Below are 19,002 nucleotides of genomic sequence, written 5' to 3' on the forward strand. Positions count from 1 at the left end.
CTGTTGTCACTTGTTGTCATAGGGGCTGGTTAGCTGTTGTCCACTCCATCCATATCCATATATTAGGGCTGGCTGCTGTGCTGGGCTATGCTGTGCCTGTTGTCCATAAGGGCTGTGTTACTCTATATAGTTATACTAGGAGGAGCTGTGCTACAGACAGAAGAGGGGGGCTTCAGTAGCTCCTGTGTCTCTGCAGACCATAAGAGGTGCTGCTGTGTTGTCCAGGTGGTGCTCTGTCCATCGAAGGTGCTCTTCCCCCCAAGTTCCAAATTTTTTTAAAAAAAAATGTGTGTGAGCGCACATTAGCCACACTTATCAGCAACTTAGCTGCGCAGGGGTGCTGCCTGTGTTGTTTATCAAGGGTCTGCTGCCTCGTTCAGGTGTGCTCTTCACCAGTTTTAAAAAAATATATATTGTTTTGTGTGTGGTTGTGTGCGTTAGCCGCAACTTAGCTGCTCTATAATTGCTTGGTGATACTGCTGCAACAACACAGTGAGTATGGAGTACAGTCACATGACAGGAGAGCAGAAACCACATACCAGTCTTGTAGCTGCCAGCAGCAGTCATGACGATGCAAGGCAGTCAACGTCATCTATATAGGCCGAGGCACCAGGGCTTAAGTCAGGCCATGTAAAAAAAATCTACTTTTACCCTGTTAATGAAAAAAAATCTAAAGCTAAGTCAGCTTTAGAGAAACAAAAAATTGGCAATATGCCATTCACTGCACAAAGTGGCAATGAAAGGATAAGGCCTTGGTGGTTCTAGTTGTGATAATTTAAGCCCTTCTGCTTGTAGGAGAGGTACAAAAAAAATAAAATTGTTAAGATGAGTAAGACACCAGAACTAACTGTGTGTGAAAAGTCACAGATCCCCAATGAGAGTCCAAGTTTGTCCGCAGTTGCCATGTGTGAACCTGACCTTTCTAATACTGTACTTGAACAGGATCCTCCTTCCACCATTTGTGTGCTCTCTACAAGTCAACATGCTGATGTAGAAATTGGGGATGTTTTTGTGGGATTACACCAGGAGGATGAGGAGGATATTTACGTAGTTGGCGATAACAACAAGGATGATGATGATGAGGAGGATGTTGATGCGGAGGATGTTTGTGTAAAAACTGTAAATCAGGCAACAGTTGTTGCCCATGGTGGGAAAATCCCATTGTTACCATGCCTGGGCAAAGGACCAAAAAATCCACTTCTCATGTGTGGAATTGTTCCACACAATCCAGAAAACTTTTGCCAAGCCATTTGTAACCATTGCCATGTAAAGTGAGTAACCATCTAGGAACCTCCTCCCTGTTACATCACTTGCAGTGCATTCATCAAATTGGAAAGGGTATTTCAAATTCTGAAACTTTGGGGACAAAAAAACAAATAACAATCAGTCCAGTGTCACCTAGCTGCTCCCTTCTATCTGGATCCAAGTGCCTTCAATCTCCACCACTAACACCTGCATCATCATCAACATCCTCATTCGTGATTGGAAGTAGTTCTGCATCCAATTTCATAAGCATGACTGACTCCTCTCCTATCCATGATTCCTCAGAAGGATCCTTGAGTGCTACGCCTGTTGCTGCTGCTGGGGGTGGTTCTTTCATCCCTGAAAGGAAGCAAGACTACTACTAGTAGTAATTTCAATAAACAATTGACTATTAAACAGTCCTTTTGATAGAGGAAGTAAGTATAACTGCTGTCATCCAGTTTCACAGCGGATCACTGACGCCATGATGGCTGTGCTACTATTAGATGGTGAAATAATAGAAAATGAGGATGATAGTGTGGAGGAAGTGCAAAAGGAGGATGAGGCAGAAATTGTCTCTTATCTGACGCTAATGTGGATGTTGATGATAAGGATGTGGTTTGGGTAAATCAGCTACCAGTGGCAGCAGTTCTTGCTAATGATAAAAAGAAAGCCAGAAAAGCCATGTCTTGGGTGTGGAATTATTTTAAATTAAATTCTGACAACAGTTGTGAAGGCATATGTTCCATTTGTAAAGCCAAAGTTAGCAGAGGAAGGGACGTTAACCATCTAGGCAACTCCTCCCAGTTACTTCATTTGCAGTGAGTTCATGCTATTTGTTTAACAATATTATTACAATTTGTAAATTAATTACAAGTAGTCCAGTATCAGCTACCAGCAGTTCGGACCAGCACATGCAATCCCCACCACCAACACCCTCATCATCAACCTCCTCCTTAATACTTGAAGGTAGTCCTTCCAAAAAAATGTATTGTGGGGGCCCAAACAAACCAAGGAGTTCAGCCATGAAAGTGTCAGTCCTATTGGCTAAAGTGCTTGGCTTGTTAAACTGTGCATGTCCTTTTTAATATACCACATAAGAGTGGGTGGGAGGGACAATTCCATCTTGCACCTCTTTCCTTTACATTTGGCACAATTTGGGGCATTGCTGACTGACATTATTACAGTTTATTAAACTGCCATCCTGTCTGCCACTGCTGTGTGGCAATGTTTCCTAGATGTCCTATATTTTTTAAATCTGCCGTGCGTTTGTGCCACTGTTCTGCCGCTTACGTTAGCCAGCCAGCTCGCTGCAGCCTTTGGGTTTATTTGGTGAAAAATAGTGAAATCAATATTGTGAGCTGTGAGATGGTTAAATATCCATGCAAATGCCTGAAAATGATTGTTATTAAGATTAATATTACGGTAGGAACAAATACAGGCCCAAATTATGTGGTCTTAGCTGTTTATATCATTTTTGAAAAAAATACAGATCCAAAACCTAAAAACAATACACCAAGGAAAAAGATCCAAAGCCAGACCCAGATCCAAAAGACAAGGATACAGATCCAAAACCAAAACACGGGGGTCAGGGCACATCTCTAACAGAAATAGCTACTTATCTAAGCTATAGATAGCATCAAACTGATGCGATCTATAGTGATAAGTAACAATTCACCCCCGCACAACTACATGAATTTACCCCTTAGATACTAATTAAGTCAACTGTGTCCAAGCATGGTTATCCTTAAAACCTACACTGTAAGGTTGCCTTGAGGACCGAGTTTGGGAACCTCTGATCTAGGTGTTTACCATGCGCACACATGAAACAGAGGCATCTTGCAGGGATGTCATGGCAGTGTCAACTTTCCTGCCATTTGAGACATTCGGATGGAGATGGGATGACTGGTACAGACAAATCTTTTGTGTCCAGCACAAGGGGGATGTATGAGCTGATATTAATGATGACAGCTGTAGCAGCGGCTGGGAAAACATTGGGCGGAGCTATACATGCGCCAGGCACTCGCATAGACAGATGAATTGCATTAGCATAAGGTGGTATATTTGGCTGCTGCAAACTTCCACACCTGTGGCCGCAATGTAGAAAGCAGCGGGTGGAAGTGATTTGCGCACATTGGATTGTACATCCACGATCATTCGCAGGCAGGTTCGATCATCTCCATGACTATGGACAGAGGCCCTGATTCAGAGCCGGACGCTCTGACAGAGCGCTCGCTCTGAATCAGGGCCGTCCTTCTTAATTTTAGAGCTGCCTCCTGGCCGCTCGTATAGCTGTGGGTGACCACCCACAGCTATAGCGAGTGACCAGGAAGATGGTCGCGATGGTCAAGACCATCACGACCATCGGGCTTGCAACGAGACCCTTGTGATAGGGTCTCATTGCCGCAAGCCCTGGAGAACTTTCGGCTCTATCAGAGCCGGAAACACTCCCACTGATCTGTCCCCAGATGCCTCTGGGCAGCCATGCCCCCGGCACACCCACAAAAGGGGGCATGCTGTCACTCACCATCGACAGCACGCCCCCTTTGTAGCGAGACCCATAGCGATGGCTTGCCCGTTGCTATCCAGGTCTCGCGCATGCGCACGACGGAGCCAGGTCCGTCGTGCGCATGCGCAGTGGGGCAACATCGACCCACTTGCGAGCACTCAGCGCTTGCGAGCGGGTCTGAATTAGGCCCAGAATACGGATTGGAGTGAATGTGAAAGGAATTGGATTATGGGGAAATGTTTGGTTTTACTAAGTTCAGCATTTCCTTCATTCTCTGTATTTTGTCACTTGTTGGCTTATTAGCCATTTTTTGTGCATGTTTTTCTTGTCCATCAAGATATTTTTTTTCCTTTGCAGTAAAGAAGAAGACGTCCCCGGCCAGTCTCCCGATGCTGGGCTGCTTCTTCAGGACCACGGATTTAACTTCATCTCTGCTGTCATCCAGGTCATCGATCACCACAATCACCTTCCGCTTCCCTGTATCCATCACAAACGTAGTAATTAGTCACAGACAATAAACTGAGGACTCCTTGTCATAAATACATTCATACTGTATTCAGCACATAATAAAATAGACTTGCCCCAGTTATAATATAATAAATCCACACTTCCTCATTATAAATACACTATTATTGCCTCCATAATAAGACAATGCTGGCTCACTAATAAATACTTAACTAAAATCTTTGATTATAATGGTGTGCAGTTTTGTGTCAAGCTCTCCTTTGTGTAATTATGTGTCATTGTCTCTAATGTGTAGTTTATGTCATGGTCCCTGGTGTGTAGTTTTGTGTCATTGTCTCTGATGTGCAGTTTTGTGTCATGGTCTCTGAGGTGTAGTTTTGTGTCATGGTCCCTGGTGTGTAGTTTATGTCATGGTCCCTGGTGTGTAGTTTTGTGTCATGGTCTCTGATGTGTAGTTTTGTGTCATGGTCCCTGGTGTGTAGTTTATGTCATGGTCCCTGGTGTGTAGTTTTGTGTCATGGTCTCTGATGTGTAGTTTATGTCATGGTCCCTGGTGTGTAGTTTATGTCATGGTCCCTGGTGTGTAGTTTTGTGTCATGGTCTCTGATGTGTAGTTTATGTCATGGTCCCTGGTGTGCCATGTTGTGTCATGAGGCTCTATTTATTATCATTATTTTGACTAAAATAAAGTGAAAAAGGCTGTTTTGTGTTTTCACACCCTTTTCACATTATTTTAGTATCACATATAGTTAGTCTACTCCAACCCCTAGGTATCACTTATTTTTAGTAATCAGATCGCATTTCCCATAACTGTAATGGGAAATGTGATCCGACCAAAGTTACTACAAAAAAAATTGTAAAAAAATACCGGGGGAAGCCCTGTGATAATAACGCCACCTGGATCTGACGTTATCCAGGATCTCCCCCAGTTACCGGACTCCAGCCTGCTCTAACGGGGAGAGTAGAGCCGGTCGCCGGTCCCAGTAATCAGCTGTGTGGTCTAAACAGACCGCAAGCTGATCACTGCTACACAGACCGCAAGCTGATTACTGTAAAAAAAAAAAAAAAATTGGTAAAAAAAAAATGTACTAACCTGACTCCAGGGACCGGTGATCATGCCTCCGGTGATGACTCCCCTCCAGTCAGCTGGTCTCCCATAGTGCACTGCTGCCCGGTCATCAGTTGATCGGGTCCCAGTGCAGTATGGGAGATCACCTGACCAGAGGCATGGAGAACATCACCGGAGGCCCGGATCATGCAGGTAAGTGTAATTAAGGGAGGGGGGGTCGTGGGGGGTCTGCTATCACGGGGGTGGGGCTTAGCGCTGGGGTGGGTAGCAGCAGCAGCCAGTCGGCGCATGCACAGGCACTTTGTCACGGTATTTTTTGTGAAAATACTGTGATAAGGCTCTGAAGGGGATTCGCAGGGACAGAGCTTTATCGCAAGCTTTGTCCCTGCAAGGGATTTGTAATAAATCCCTGTGATATTGCCTGAATTCGCAATGCAAATTCAGTTGTTAATGTCACACTACAATCTGCATTCATTATGCGGTTTGTAGTAAATAGAGCCCATGGTCTCTGATGTGCAGTTTTGTGTGGTGTCCCCTGGTGTACAGTGTTTGTGTCATGGTCTCTGGTGTGTAGTTTCATCTAATGTTTCCTGGTGTGCAGTTTTGTGTTATTGCCTCTGTTGTACAGTTTTTTTGTTGCGGTCTCTGGTGTGTAGTTTTATCTCATGTTTGCAGATCGTACTTCAACTCGCATGATTAGGTGAAACCACAGTTTGGTGAATTCTTCGTTAGAGTCTGTACAAGAAGCGTTCTCTCTGTGTATAGTGTATGGTGCATACAATGGCAACCAAACATTATGGGCTCATTAAGGGGAATATTTATTAAACTTGTATTGCAAGAAATACTGTGAAAACATATAGGTATCTATTTGGTCGGATTTACCAAGCTGCAGATGGCATTACTCTATGGGGCCCTGTGGGTGACTGTAACGCAATTCATTTTAGAGAGGGGTTGAAGGTTTAGTAGGTGTCTGTGTATATATATATATATATATATATATATATACAGTGCTCGAAGTGGTAATTTAGAGGTGGGGGTATGGAGATTGAATCTCCCCCCCACCTATGGGCCCCTGCTTCCATATCACCCCGTTGTACTTCTGACTGCCCCCCCCCTCACACTTCTCCCTGCCTGCTCCCTTCTCTCACACCCTGCCCTTACTGATTCCCTCTCTCTTTCACCCCCTACAATAGCTAGCCTGCCTCCCTCTGTCTGCCCCTCTCTCACACCCTCCCCTCTCTCTAATTCCCTCTTACCTGCGCTGCTGGAGTGGAGTCACCGGGATCCTCGGGTCTTCACTGCAGTTTATCTGGCGCTACTGCGAGCCAATGAGAGGCTGCCATTTGGCAGCTTCTCATTGGCGCCGCTGCGAGCCAATGAGAAGCTGCCATTTGGCAGCATCTCATTGGCTGGCGGCTGCAAGCCCTGCAATTGGCTGACGGCCGCGAGTCCCATGATTGGCTGGCGGCTGCGAGCCTTGTGATTGGCTGGCAGCCGCGGCCGCCCAGTACGTGGTGCTTACAGTGCAGCCGGGACCAAGTACTTCGTCCCGGCTACATGTCAGCACCTCCACTGCCCCGATTGAGATGTGTCCCCTGCGGGACACATCTTAACACATTGCCACCGCTGTTCCAGCGCTGGGATCCCATAATGGATCCCAGCGCTGGTGCATTCTCGTCTACATTTAAAATGAAGTGGGGCTGGGAAGTGGCGGTATATCATCCCGCCGTATACCGCCCCACTTCGACCACTGTATATATATATATATATATATATATATATATATAGCAAAAAAATTAAACAGCACTCATAGAAAACACTATTGTGATGCCCAGTCCACAATAAAATTATAAAAAACTCTCAGCAGATCCAGCGGGGTAGGGGCAGGGACAGCACTCACATTTTTGGATGAAAAAAGGGGTGGTTTATTTATATCAGAACAGCGAGTTATCTGACAGAAGCACTTTGTGCCAGATGGCCATTTTGATTCAGCAAGGATCACAATTGCAAAGCTGCACTCAGGCTATAGATATATGATTTATGCACGCAGGCTATAGATATATGATTTAAGAACGCAGGTTATAGATATATGATTTATGCACACAGGCTATAGATATATGATGTATGTATGCAGTCTATAGATATATGATGTATACATGCAGGCTATAGATATATGATATATGCACACAGGCTATAGATATATGATGTATGCACGCAGGCTATAGATATATGAGGTATACACACAGGCTATAGATATATGATTTATGCACACAGGCTATAGATATATGATGTATGTATGTAGGCTATAGATATATGATGTATGCACGCAGGCTATAGATATATGAATTATGCATGCAGGCTATAGCTATATGATTTATGCACACAGGCTATAGATATATAATTTATGCACACAGGCTATAGATATATAATTTATGCACACAGGCTATAGATATATGATGTATGCACACAGGCTATAGATATATGAATTATGCATGCAGGCTATAGCTATATGATTTATGCACGCAGGCTATAGATATATGATGTATGCACGCAGGCTATAGATATATGATTTATGCACGCAGGCTATAGATATATAATTTATGCACACAGGCTATAGATATATAATTTATGCACACAGGCTATAGATATATGATGTATGCACACAGGCTATAGATATATGAATTATGCATGCAGGCTATAGCTATATGATTTATGCACGCCGGCTATAGATATATGATGTATGCACGCAGGCTATAGATATATGATTTATGCACGCAGGCTATAGATATATGATTTATGCATGCAGGCAGCTTTGCAACTCCATCCTTGCTGTCATGCAAATGCAGCAGGAGGTGGACAATGGTCTCTATGGTGGACGGCTCCAGGCTACCAAGCAGCTGAGTAAGCCTGCGACTATGCAGGACCCATTCTGCACACTCGCAGAATGTGTTCTGCACATGCACAGATAATCGGGAATCTGCGATCATCAGTGCACTTGCGTGAAATGTTGAATCAGGTCTGCGATGAAAAAGCTTTTTTAACAAATTTATGTGATATTTATAGATTTTTGGCTTCTGAACATGAAAATTACTCCCGATTTTGCATATCACATCACGTTTTTCTGCAAAACGTGTATTTATGAATAAGTCATTATTTTCATATTCTTTAAAGTAATAAATGTATTCTGCCAACATTTATTATAAAACATGGTCTTAAATGAATTCAGTCAGTAGTATAGAACGTTGCAATTCAGTTCTCGTCATAAAACTTCCGCCCGCCCAGTGCCAGATTAAGGTCCACATGGGCCTGGAGCTGAAATTTACAAAGGGCCTAAACCCCATACTGTCTAAAGGAACATTACACACACACAACAGCTACAGCTACAAGGTGAGCTGGCGAAGGTGGAACCAAATACAACAGATGCAATACAGTTTTTCCCTGTGCCAGCTCATTTTAACCCCTGCCTACTACCACATACACACACACACACACACACACACACACACTACACACGCACAGTACATATACAGTACACCTCTACATACAGTCAGGTGCATAATTATTGGGACATTGACAGAATTTTCATATTTTGGCCTCTATTCAAAACCACAATGGATTTGAAATGAAACAGACAAGATGTGCGTTAACAAGTGGGAGGCACATATAGAACCCGTTGTAATTCCTACACCGTTCACCTGATTTGGATGTAATTACCCTCAAATTAAATCTGAAAGTCTGCAGTTAAAGCACATCTTGTTTGTTTCATTTCAAAACCATTGCGGTGGTGAATAGAGGCCAAAATATGAAAAGTCTGTCAATGTCCCAATAATTATGCACCTGACTGTATAAAATTAGGACTGATGAAACAATTTGTAAAAGCACTGCCTAAAGCTGGATACATTTTCAAATTCCCTAACCTATCTGATGCTAAACTGAAGGAAGGCATTTTTACAGGCCCTGACATTAGAAAGTTAATAAAGATGAACATTTCAGGCGTATAATGAATATTGTGGAACTTTCGGCGCGGACTTCGTTCAAACAAGTGATTTCAAAATTTTTAGGCAATGTCAAGGATCCAAACTACAAAGAAATTGTCAGGGAAATGGTTAATAGTTACAGAAACCTTGGCTGCAATATGAGTTTAAAGGTACATTTTTTGAATTCCCATATTGAGCATTTCCCGAATAATCTCGGAGACTACAGGGTGAACGTTTCCACCAAGACTTTAAAGATGTAGAAAGAAGATACCAGGGTCGTTGGGACATCAGCATGATTGCTGACTACTGCTGGATGATACACAGAGACGACACAGAAAAAGCTTATAAGTGAAAAGCGACAAAACAAAGTTTGAAGACAAAAAAAAAACAAGATATTAACAATTGTTTCAATAATTATGGTTTTGTTTCTATTATTATTTGATTTTGTTGTTATTTTATTATGTAATTAAGACAAAAACACAGTGATATCATCTTCACTTCTTCGTATTTCACAATAAATATGTAAAAAACAATTAAACTTCTTGTTTTTTCTTAAAAATGTATGTAACCCCCTTATAGGTAAATTTGATGTGGTAATTTTGCAAATATAATATTTCTTGATGTGCAGGAGTATAATTAAGAAAATAATGTCTTAATAAAAAAGCTTTCAATACCTTACATTTTACAGACCTGTGTCATCTATCGGCCATCACATAACTATGACCTATTTATCAATAGAACTTTTTTCACACTGAGTTTTATAGCTGTTTTATAGGACAAATGTCCTTCAGCTCATAGGTAGTAAATCTTATCTTCATTCTCAGTTCAGTGTACGCTCATGTTGTACATTGCACTGGATAGTTGGGTTACACAGATCTTCTCATGTGATAAATACAGTATCACAGCATGCATAATTAAGTATTGCAATATCACTATACTACTGCACCCACTGCATTCTGGGGCCTGATTCACTATGGATTGCGATGGCAGCTGCAGGTATGCTGCAAAATATGCTAATGATTATGATCACAAACCAGTATAGAGACGCCCATAGCGAGCACAGACACGCCCACTACCGCTATCTCACATCCGTAATACCTTGCAGTCCTGCGTATATATCGGGAACATTGAGTAACATCGGCCCCTCACACACAATTACAGCAGCCCTGACCTTTCGCAGACATTGCTATCCTGGTCGCACGCAGTGAGCACACAAGCTGCATATGCCATCGCAGTGACTTATGCACAACCAAGCAGTGGCGTATCTATAATGGGTGCAGTGTGTGTGGGGCACACGGGCCTCCAGGTCCAGGGGGGCCCCGCACTGCACTCCCTGCACCCATATTGTTTTAAACTTACCTATCCATGGTCCCGCAGCAGCTGTCAGCGATGCATAGAACACCGGAAAAATGGCCACCGCGGCCATTTTTCTGGTGTTCTGTGCATGCGCAGTAGACTCTGGGCACACTCTAGTGCCCGGAGTCTACTAATGCTCCAGTGGCTGGCCAGCAGCGTCAGTCAGCTGCCGGCCACTGGGGGGAGAGGAGGGGGCCCTGCACGGGGAGTGCACACGGGCCCCCTCCTCACTTAAGACGCCCCTGCAACCAAGTAACTGCATCCAAATGCACAGGCACGCCTGCATTCCTCTGACCACTCCCCCGTCCCCAAACGCTGACCTGACATCACTCACACGCAGTGCAATGCATATGCATGCTCAGTACCCACCATCGACCGCTCTGCGTACATGGTTGCAATTGTGATCCATGATGAATCAGGCCCTTTGTACACAACGGGCCTGATTCTGAGACAAACGCTGCTGCCTGTCTGTGCGCCTTTTGCTGTAGTCGCACCTGTGACTTTATGCTAAGGCTGCTACAAAGCCCTTCCCTGCTGTACAGCGAGGCGTCTGATTGTGCGAGCGCTGAGATGACCAGTGTCAGACACGCCAGTCATGCTCGGTCCCACATTAGACGCAACCAACATATGCACCATGGAAGCCTGCACCAGCCTTATGGTAAATGCAGATTCTCTGTCAGATTACGGCCTCCGATGTAAACGATGAATTACCTGAGACAGCATCCAGCTAAGCAACACGCCTGCGACTCTCCCATAACAAGCCCATAAGACGGGTGATCTCTGTACATCTGAATAATCATCTCCCAGTCACCATCCAAGAACACCCCATTTCCCATACACTTAAGATAATGGGCCTGATCAAGAGCTCAACGCTCTGCCGATGTTCACACAGTTCAGCGATTATCATTGCTCTGCGCATGCGTCACAGCTGCATTGCGCACGTGCAGCGAATGAATTGTGATCGCGCTTGCTGTGAGCATTCCCTCACAATTGATGGACAGGAAGAGACCATTTTGTGGGTGGTTACACGTGTGTTGGGGCCATTTCCCGGGCGTGTACTAGCCAGTGTCTAATCGCGGAGGCAGAGAACAAACCTCCAGCGTCTTAGCTTCGGCGGCCATTCTGAGTGACTATAGACTCACTTGAGGAGCTGATGTTTTTAAGATCTGTGTCTAATGCTGCGTCTGTGTACACAGTTGCGGGCAGCTGCGAGGGGTCCGGTGGGCACCTCAGTACAAATTCAACAGACTGATGCATTAACGTATTTAGCAATTGCTAAGCGCCAAAATAGCAAATGTGTTTTCATTAGTGACGCGTACACCTCTAAATCAAGCCCAATATGCATCTCAATCCATGCAACTCTGCGTGTACCCATCATTGGATACATGTGCTGTGCAACTTTTTACCAACTAACTAGTTTGCACAGTTCAGCGTTTTAAGAGAGGATGGACCATGTGCAGTCACCATCCGGGCTCCCCCCCCCTTCCCACTCTACCCAGTGGCTGGCATCGCACTGAGAACAGCAGTACACTCTGGGCACTAGTCTGTGCAAGAATCTACTACACATATGCAGGTCACTAGGGAAATGGTACTGTGGCCATTTTCCCAGCAATTTGTACAGCGCTGCTACCGCTGACGCGGGACTCCGGAGAGGAAAGTATTGAATAAAGGAGTGCAGGGTGTGCAATGTGGGTCTGCTGTGTGCAATGTGGGTCTTTCCTGATGAAGCCACTGATACATCCCAAGACCTCCAATTTTTTTTCTCCATGTGAGCTAAATTGTATCACAACAATACAGTAAGTGGATTGCATTCATTCCGGCTCCTGCAAGGAGAATAACAGTACGAGCCATATAGCAGCTTCACTCTGAATAGAAGGTCCGTGGGGTAAACCGTAAGGGATAGAGTAATATAAGAGGGGCAGTTTTATGCATGCATGCCATTGTTTAGAACTTGCAACAATATCAAACTGATTGTGTCTTTTGGCTCTGAATAGCAACTTAATGGAGAGGGGATACAATAGGGATTTATGGATGACACAAGTATACAATGGAATCACAGGATTGACATACAAGTTTAAGAATGTATTAAGCATCGTACTCTCAATTGCTTCTTCCACAAAACAGCAATAATCTTCCGTTTTGCTTACTAATAGTATTTAAGTACATTTGCTCCATCAATTTTCTGATTAATTCTAGAGCTCAGTAATGCGTATTAACTAGGAACACTTTTTTTTTTTTCAAGGTGCAACTTTTTAATTGTGATTATTAAATTGTATTTGTGTTATACTTTTTTATCTTATATTTAGGGTATATATGATTTTTTTTAATATTAATAAATAATTTAACTGACTAGCGCCTCATTTGTTTTCACTATATATTCCTAATTTTTGGGGCGTCCAGTTCTCCTCATATTATATGGTGGCAGCTGTCAGTTAATTGCTGTGTTTGTTTAGATTGCCCAACAGGTTAGCACCTGTTTTGTTGTGGTATTATAGATATGCCACTACAAGGAATGCAAAAGTATTTATTCACTTACTGTGCTGGAAAACATACTATCTATGGTTGCATGTTACACAATGTTAGTGAGCAGGTGCATTTTTATACTAGAATTTAGATTAGAGCTAAGGCATGCCCCCTACCAACATCATCTCTACAGTATATAAGGGTATATGACTTTATGCTCAGTCACGAAAAATGCAGCATTAAATGGAATGTAGAGAACCACCAGGGTCATAGGCAAATGCAGAGGGGGTTTCCGTCTGCCTGGAAACCCCCCTCCCCAGCCCACACCATGACCACAGTAGAAATAGTAATGTAATAGAATTTTACTAGTGCTGCATTTTCTTTACAGTATCACAAATGAAATAATTAGCACCAACTGTGGATCTTTTAACATGTGTCAGCCAGTAATAAATAACCTGTGCACCAACTAGGAGATCTGGAAAACATTCACTGTTAGGGATATGCTGCTATAGAGTCCAATATGTACATATATGTCCAGGCAAGTGCTAGGTTCTTCTGCTGCTCCTCCAGGCTCCCGGACTTGCTCTAATACTCTGGAATGGTGCCCACATCTAACATAAATACATTCACCTCAGGCAGGATGGCCATACTGCCGCATTTAATGGCTAATTACTGTGATCACTGGTCCTGTATATGCTTCAATTATGTCACACAATATACTATGTATGACACATATAATGGGTTACTGTGATCACTGGTCCTGTATATACTGGAATTATGACACACAATACACTATGTATGACACATATAATGGGTTACTGTGATCACTGGTCCTGTATATGCTGGAATTATGACACACAATACACTATGTATGACACATATAATGGGTTACTGTGATCGCTGGTCCTGTATATGCTGGAATTATGCCACACAATACACTATGTATGACACATATAATGGGTTACTGTGATCACTGGTCCTGTATATGCTGGAATTATGACACACAATACACTATGTATGACACATAATGGTTACTGTGATCACTGGTCCTGTATATGCTGGAATTATGACACACAATACACTATGTATGACACATATAATGGGTTACTGTGATCACTGGTCCTGTATATGCTGGAATTATGACACACACAATACACTATGTATGACACATATAATGGGTTACTGTGATCACTGGTCCTGTATATGCTGGAATTATGACACACAATACACTATGTATGACACATATAATGGGTTACTGTGATCACTGGTCCTGTATATGCTGGAATCATGACACACAATACACTATGTATGACACATATAATGGGTTACTGTGATCACTGGTCCTGTATATGCTGGAATTATGACACACAATACACTATGTATGACACATATAATGGGTTACTGTGATCGCTGGTCCTGTATATGCTGGAATTATGCCACACAATACACTATGTATGACACATATAATGGTTTACTGTGATCACTGGTCCTGTATATGCTGGAATTATGACACACAATACACTATGTATGACACATAATGGTTACTGTGATCACTGGTCCTGTATATGCTGGAATTATGACACACAATACACTGTGTATGACACATATAATGGGTTACTGTGATCACTGGTCCTGTATATGCTGGAATTATGACACACAATACACTATGTATGACACATATAATGGGTTACTGTGATCAATGGTCCTGTATATGCTGGAATTATGACACACAATACACTATGTATAACACATATAATGGGTTACTGTGATCACTGGTCCTGTATATGCTGGAATTATGACACACAATACACTATGTATGACGCATATAATGGGTTACTGTGATCACTGGTCCTGTATATGCTGGAATTATGACACACAATACACTATGTATGACACATATAATGGGTTACTGTGATCGCTGGTCCTGTATATGCTGGAATTATGACACACAATACACTATGTATGACACATATAATGGGTTACTGTGATCACTGGTCCTGTATATGCTTCAATTATGTCACACAATATACTATGTATGACACATATAATGGGTTACTGTGATCGCTGGTCCTGTATATGCTGGAATTATGATACACAATACACTATGTATGACACATATAATGGGTTACTGTGATCGCTGGTCCTGTATATGCTGGAATTATGACACACACAATACACTATGTATGACACATATAATAGGTTACTGTGATAGCTGGTCCTGTATATGCTGGAATTATGACACAATACACTATGTATGACACATATATAACTGGTTACTGTGATCACTGGTCCTGTATATGCTTCAATTATGTCACACAATATACTATGTATGACACATATAATGGGTTACTGTGATCGCTGGTCCTGTATATGCTGGAATTATGACACACACAATACACTATGTATGACACATATAATGGGTTACTGTGATAGCTGGTCCTGTATATGCTGGAATTATGACACAATACACTATGTATGACACACATATAACTGGTTACTGTGATCACTGGTCCTGTATATGCTTCAATTATGTCACACAATATACTATGTATGACAGATATAATGGGTTACTGTGATCGCTGGTCCTGTATATGCTGGAATTATGACACACAATACACTATGTATGACACATATAATGGGTTACTGTGATCGCTGGTCCTGTATATGCTGGAATTATGACACACACAATACACTATGTATGACACATATAATAGGTTACTGTGATCACTGGTCCTGTATTTGCTGGAATTATGACACAATACACTATGTATGACACATATAATGGGTTACTGTGATCACTGGTGCTGTATATGCTGGAATTATGATACACAATACACTATGTATGACACATATAATGGGTTACTGTGATCGCTGGTCCTGTATATGCTTCAATTATGACACACAATACACTATGTATAACATATATAATGGGTTACTGTGATCACTGGTCCTGTATATGCTTCAATTATGTCACACAATATACTATGTATGACACATATAATGGGTTACTGTGATCGCTGGTCCTGTATATGCTGGAATTATGATACACAATATACTATGTATGACACATATAATGGGTTACTGTGATCGCTGGTCCTGTATATGCTGGAATTATGACACACAATACACTATGTATGACACATATAATGGGTTACTGTGATCGCTGGTCCTGTATATGCTGGAATTATGATACACAATATACTATGTATGACACATATAATGGGTTACTGTGATCGCTGGTCCTGTATATGCTGGAATTATGACACACTATACACTTTGTAAGACACATATAATGGGTTACTGTGATCACTGGTCCTGTATAAGCTGGAGTTATGACACACAATACATTATGTATGATACATATAATGGGTTACTGTGATCACTGGTCCTGTATAAGCTGGAGTTATGACACACAATACACTATGTATGACACATATAATGGGTTACTGTGATCACTGGTCCTGTATATGCTGGAATTATGACACACAATACACTATGTATGACACATCTAATGGGTTACTGTGATCACTGGTCCTGTATATGCTGGAATTATGACACACAATACACTATGTATGACACATATAATGGGTTACTGTGATCACTGGTCCTGTATATGCTGGAATTATGACACACAATACACTATGTATGATACATATAATGGGTTACTGTGATCGCTGGTCCTGTATAAGCTGGGATTATGACACACAATACACTATGTATGACACATATAATGGGTTACTGTGATCATTGGTCCTGTATAAGCTGGAGTTATGACACACAATACACTATGTATGACACATATAATGGGTTACTGTGATCACTGGTCCTATATATGCTGGATATATGACACACAATACACTATGTATGACACATAAATGGGTTACTGTGATCACTGGTCCTGTATATGCTGGAATTATGACACAATACACTATGTATGACACATATAATGGGTTACTGTGATCACTGGTCTTGTACATGCTGGAATTATGACACACAATACACTATGTATGACATATATAATGGGTTACTGTGATCACTGGTCCTGTATATGCTGGAATTATGACACACTATACACTTTGTATGACTCATATTAAAGCTGGTTAAGTGCTAATTCTGCCCTCTTCATGGACTGGCCACACTCACTCTAAAATCAGGCATTTGGAAACCCCCCTCTAGAAATCCTGCATTTGCCACTGAGGGTATTCCCAGGATTGTAAAATGCCACAAGTGAATGACCAACCTTACACACAGCACCAGGACCTGGGAAATCAAACAGACTAATGGACCATGAAATACATGACAGCAATAAAGACATAGGGGGTTATGTAGTATTCTCTGGTGAGATTCTGGGGAATCTGCTCATATTTTTAAAGTGCCAATTATTTAAAAGGCAACACAAATCTAATGTTTCCTTTCAAATGATTGCCGCCTAAAAAATATGGCCAGACTCGGTGGAATGCTCCTGGATCCTCCATCTCATAGGCTGCTACATAAACCCCTTAGAAAATAAAAGACACACTTACATACCTTGGTTAATGTGCCCTATGGACATGGAATCAGAGCCGTAACTAGACTTTATGGTTCCCTGTGCCAGAAAGAGCATTGGCGCCCCCCCTATTTTTAAATAGGGAGATAACACCCAAAAAAGGGCCATGGTCTCATGGGGAAGGCCAGAGAAGAGATAGGAGAGGCCAGGAGATGCTGGGGATAAATAGGGACATAATATAGTGCACCTGAGAGATGGCCATGGCCTCATGGGGAAGGGCCAGGAAAGAGACAGAGGAGGCCAGGAGATGCTGGGGATAAATAGGGACATAATATAGTGCACCTGAGAGAGGGCCATGGCCTCATGGGGAAGGGCAAGGGAAGATATAGGAGAGGCCAGGAGATGCTGGGGATAAATAGGGACATAATATAGTGCACCTGAGAGATGGCCATGGCCTCATGGGCAAGGGCCAGGGAAGAGACAGAGGAGGCCAGGAGATGCTGGGGATAAATAGGGACATAATATAGTGCACCTGAGAGATGGCCATGGCCTCATGGGGAAGGGCCAGGGAAGAGATAGAGGAGGCCAGGAGATGCTGGGGATAAATACGGACATAATATAGTGCACCTGAGAGAGGGCCATGGCCTCATGGGGAAGGGCCATGGAAGAGATAGGGGAGGCCAGGAGATGCTGGGGATAAAAAGGGACATAATATAGAGCACCTGAGAGAGGGCCATGGCCTCATGGGGAAGGGCCAGGGAAGAGATAGAGGAGGCCAGGAGATGCGGGGGATAAAAGAAGAGGAAGCTACAAGTGAAAATGACAATAAACAGTAAAATTTATAGGTCCAAAGCGTGCCCCCCTGCTTTGCGGTGCCCTGTGCCATGGCACTGGTAGCACTACCCTAGTTACGGCCCTGCATGGAATGCTGGACTGACTGCAGAGTCCATTGTACATTCCCCCCATACAGTAGCTCTAACCACGAAAGGCAACAGCTGTCCTACCTGAGTAGTCCATCATTCATGGGCATGGGGTTCTGGGAGTTCTATTGCATCTGACATAAAAATTATGGGCAAAGACATGAGAAAGTCTATGACTCACAGGCAGTCAGAAGCCTGACAGCAACCAAGGAACAGATCAGAGATCAGATTATGGGAAAAGTAAGTTGTGTCCTGCCAGACCCAAATAGAGTTGGGTTATTTCTAGTCAGTCTGATGCTGGACTTGGATATTTATGACTCACATTTGTCAGACTGAACTGCTCATAATAATATTAATATTTATGTAATATGATGAATAATGAATGTTGCGCGTCCCCCGAGCACAGTAGGGATAGGAGACATATATAAAATGTTGCTTTATGAAGGGATATAACACAATAAAGGCTTTGCATAGGTTAGATTTCTGCATGCAAATGAATCAGAAACCATGTGGGT

At 42.6% G+C, this 19,002-nt stretch overlaps 1 protein-coding gene across 1 annotated transcript in view; it reads right to left on the reverse strand.

The window, feature by feature from the left end:
• Nucleotides 1-3,943: 3,943 nt before the first annotated feature.
• LOC148481845 (uncharacterized) overlaps nt 3,944-19,002 on the reverse strand; it is a 42,306-nt gene continuing 27,247 nt past the window's right edge. The window contains exon 7 of the mRNA XM_088452917.1: nt 3,944-4,228. Within this exon, the coding sequence (XP_088309043.1) occupies nt 3,978-4,228 (251 nt within the window). The 3' untranslated portion in view covers nt 3,944-3,977. The remainder of the gene's footprint in view (nt 4,229-19,002) is intronic.

The sequence above is a fragment of the Taudactylus pleione genome, unplaced genomic scaffold (assembly GCF_031769625.1).
Source record: "Taudactylus pleione unplaced genomic scaffold, aTauple2 ptg000559l, whole genome shotgun sequence".
NCBI lineage: Eukaryota > Metazoa > Chordata > Amphibia > Anura > Myobatrachidae > Taudactylus > Taudactylus pleione.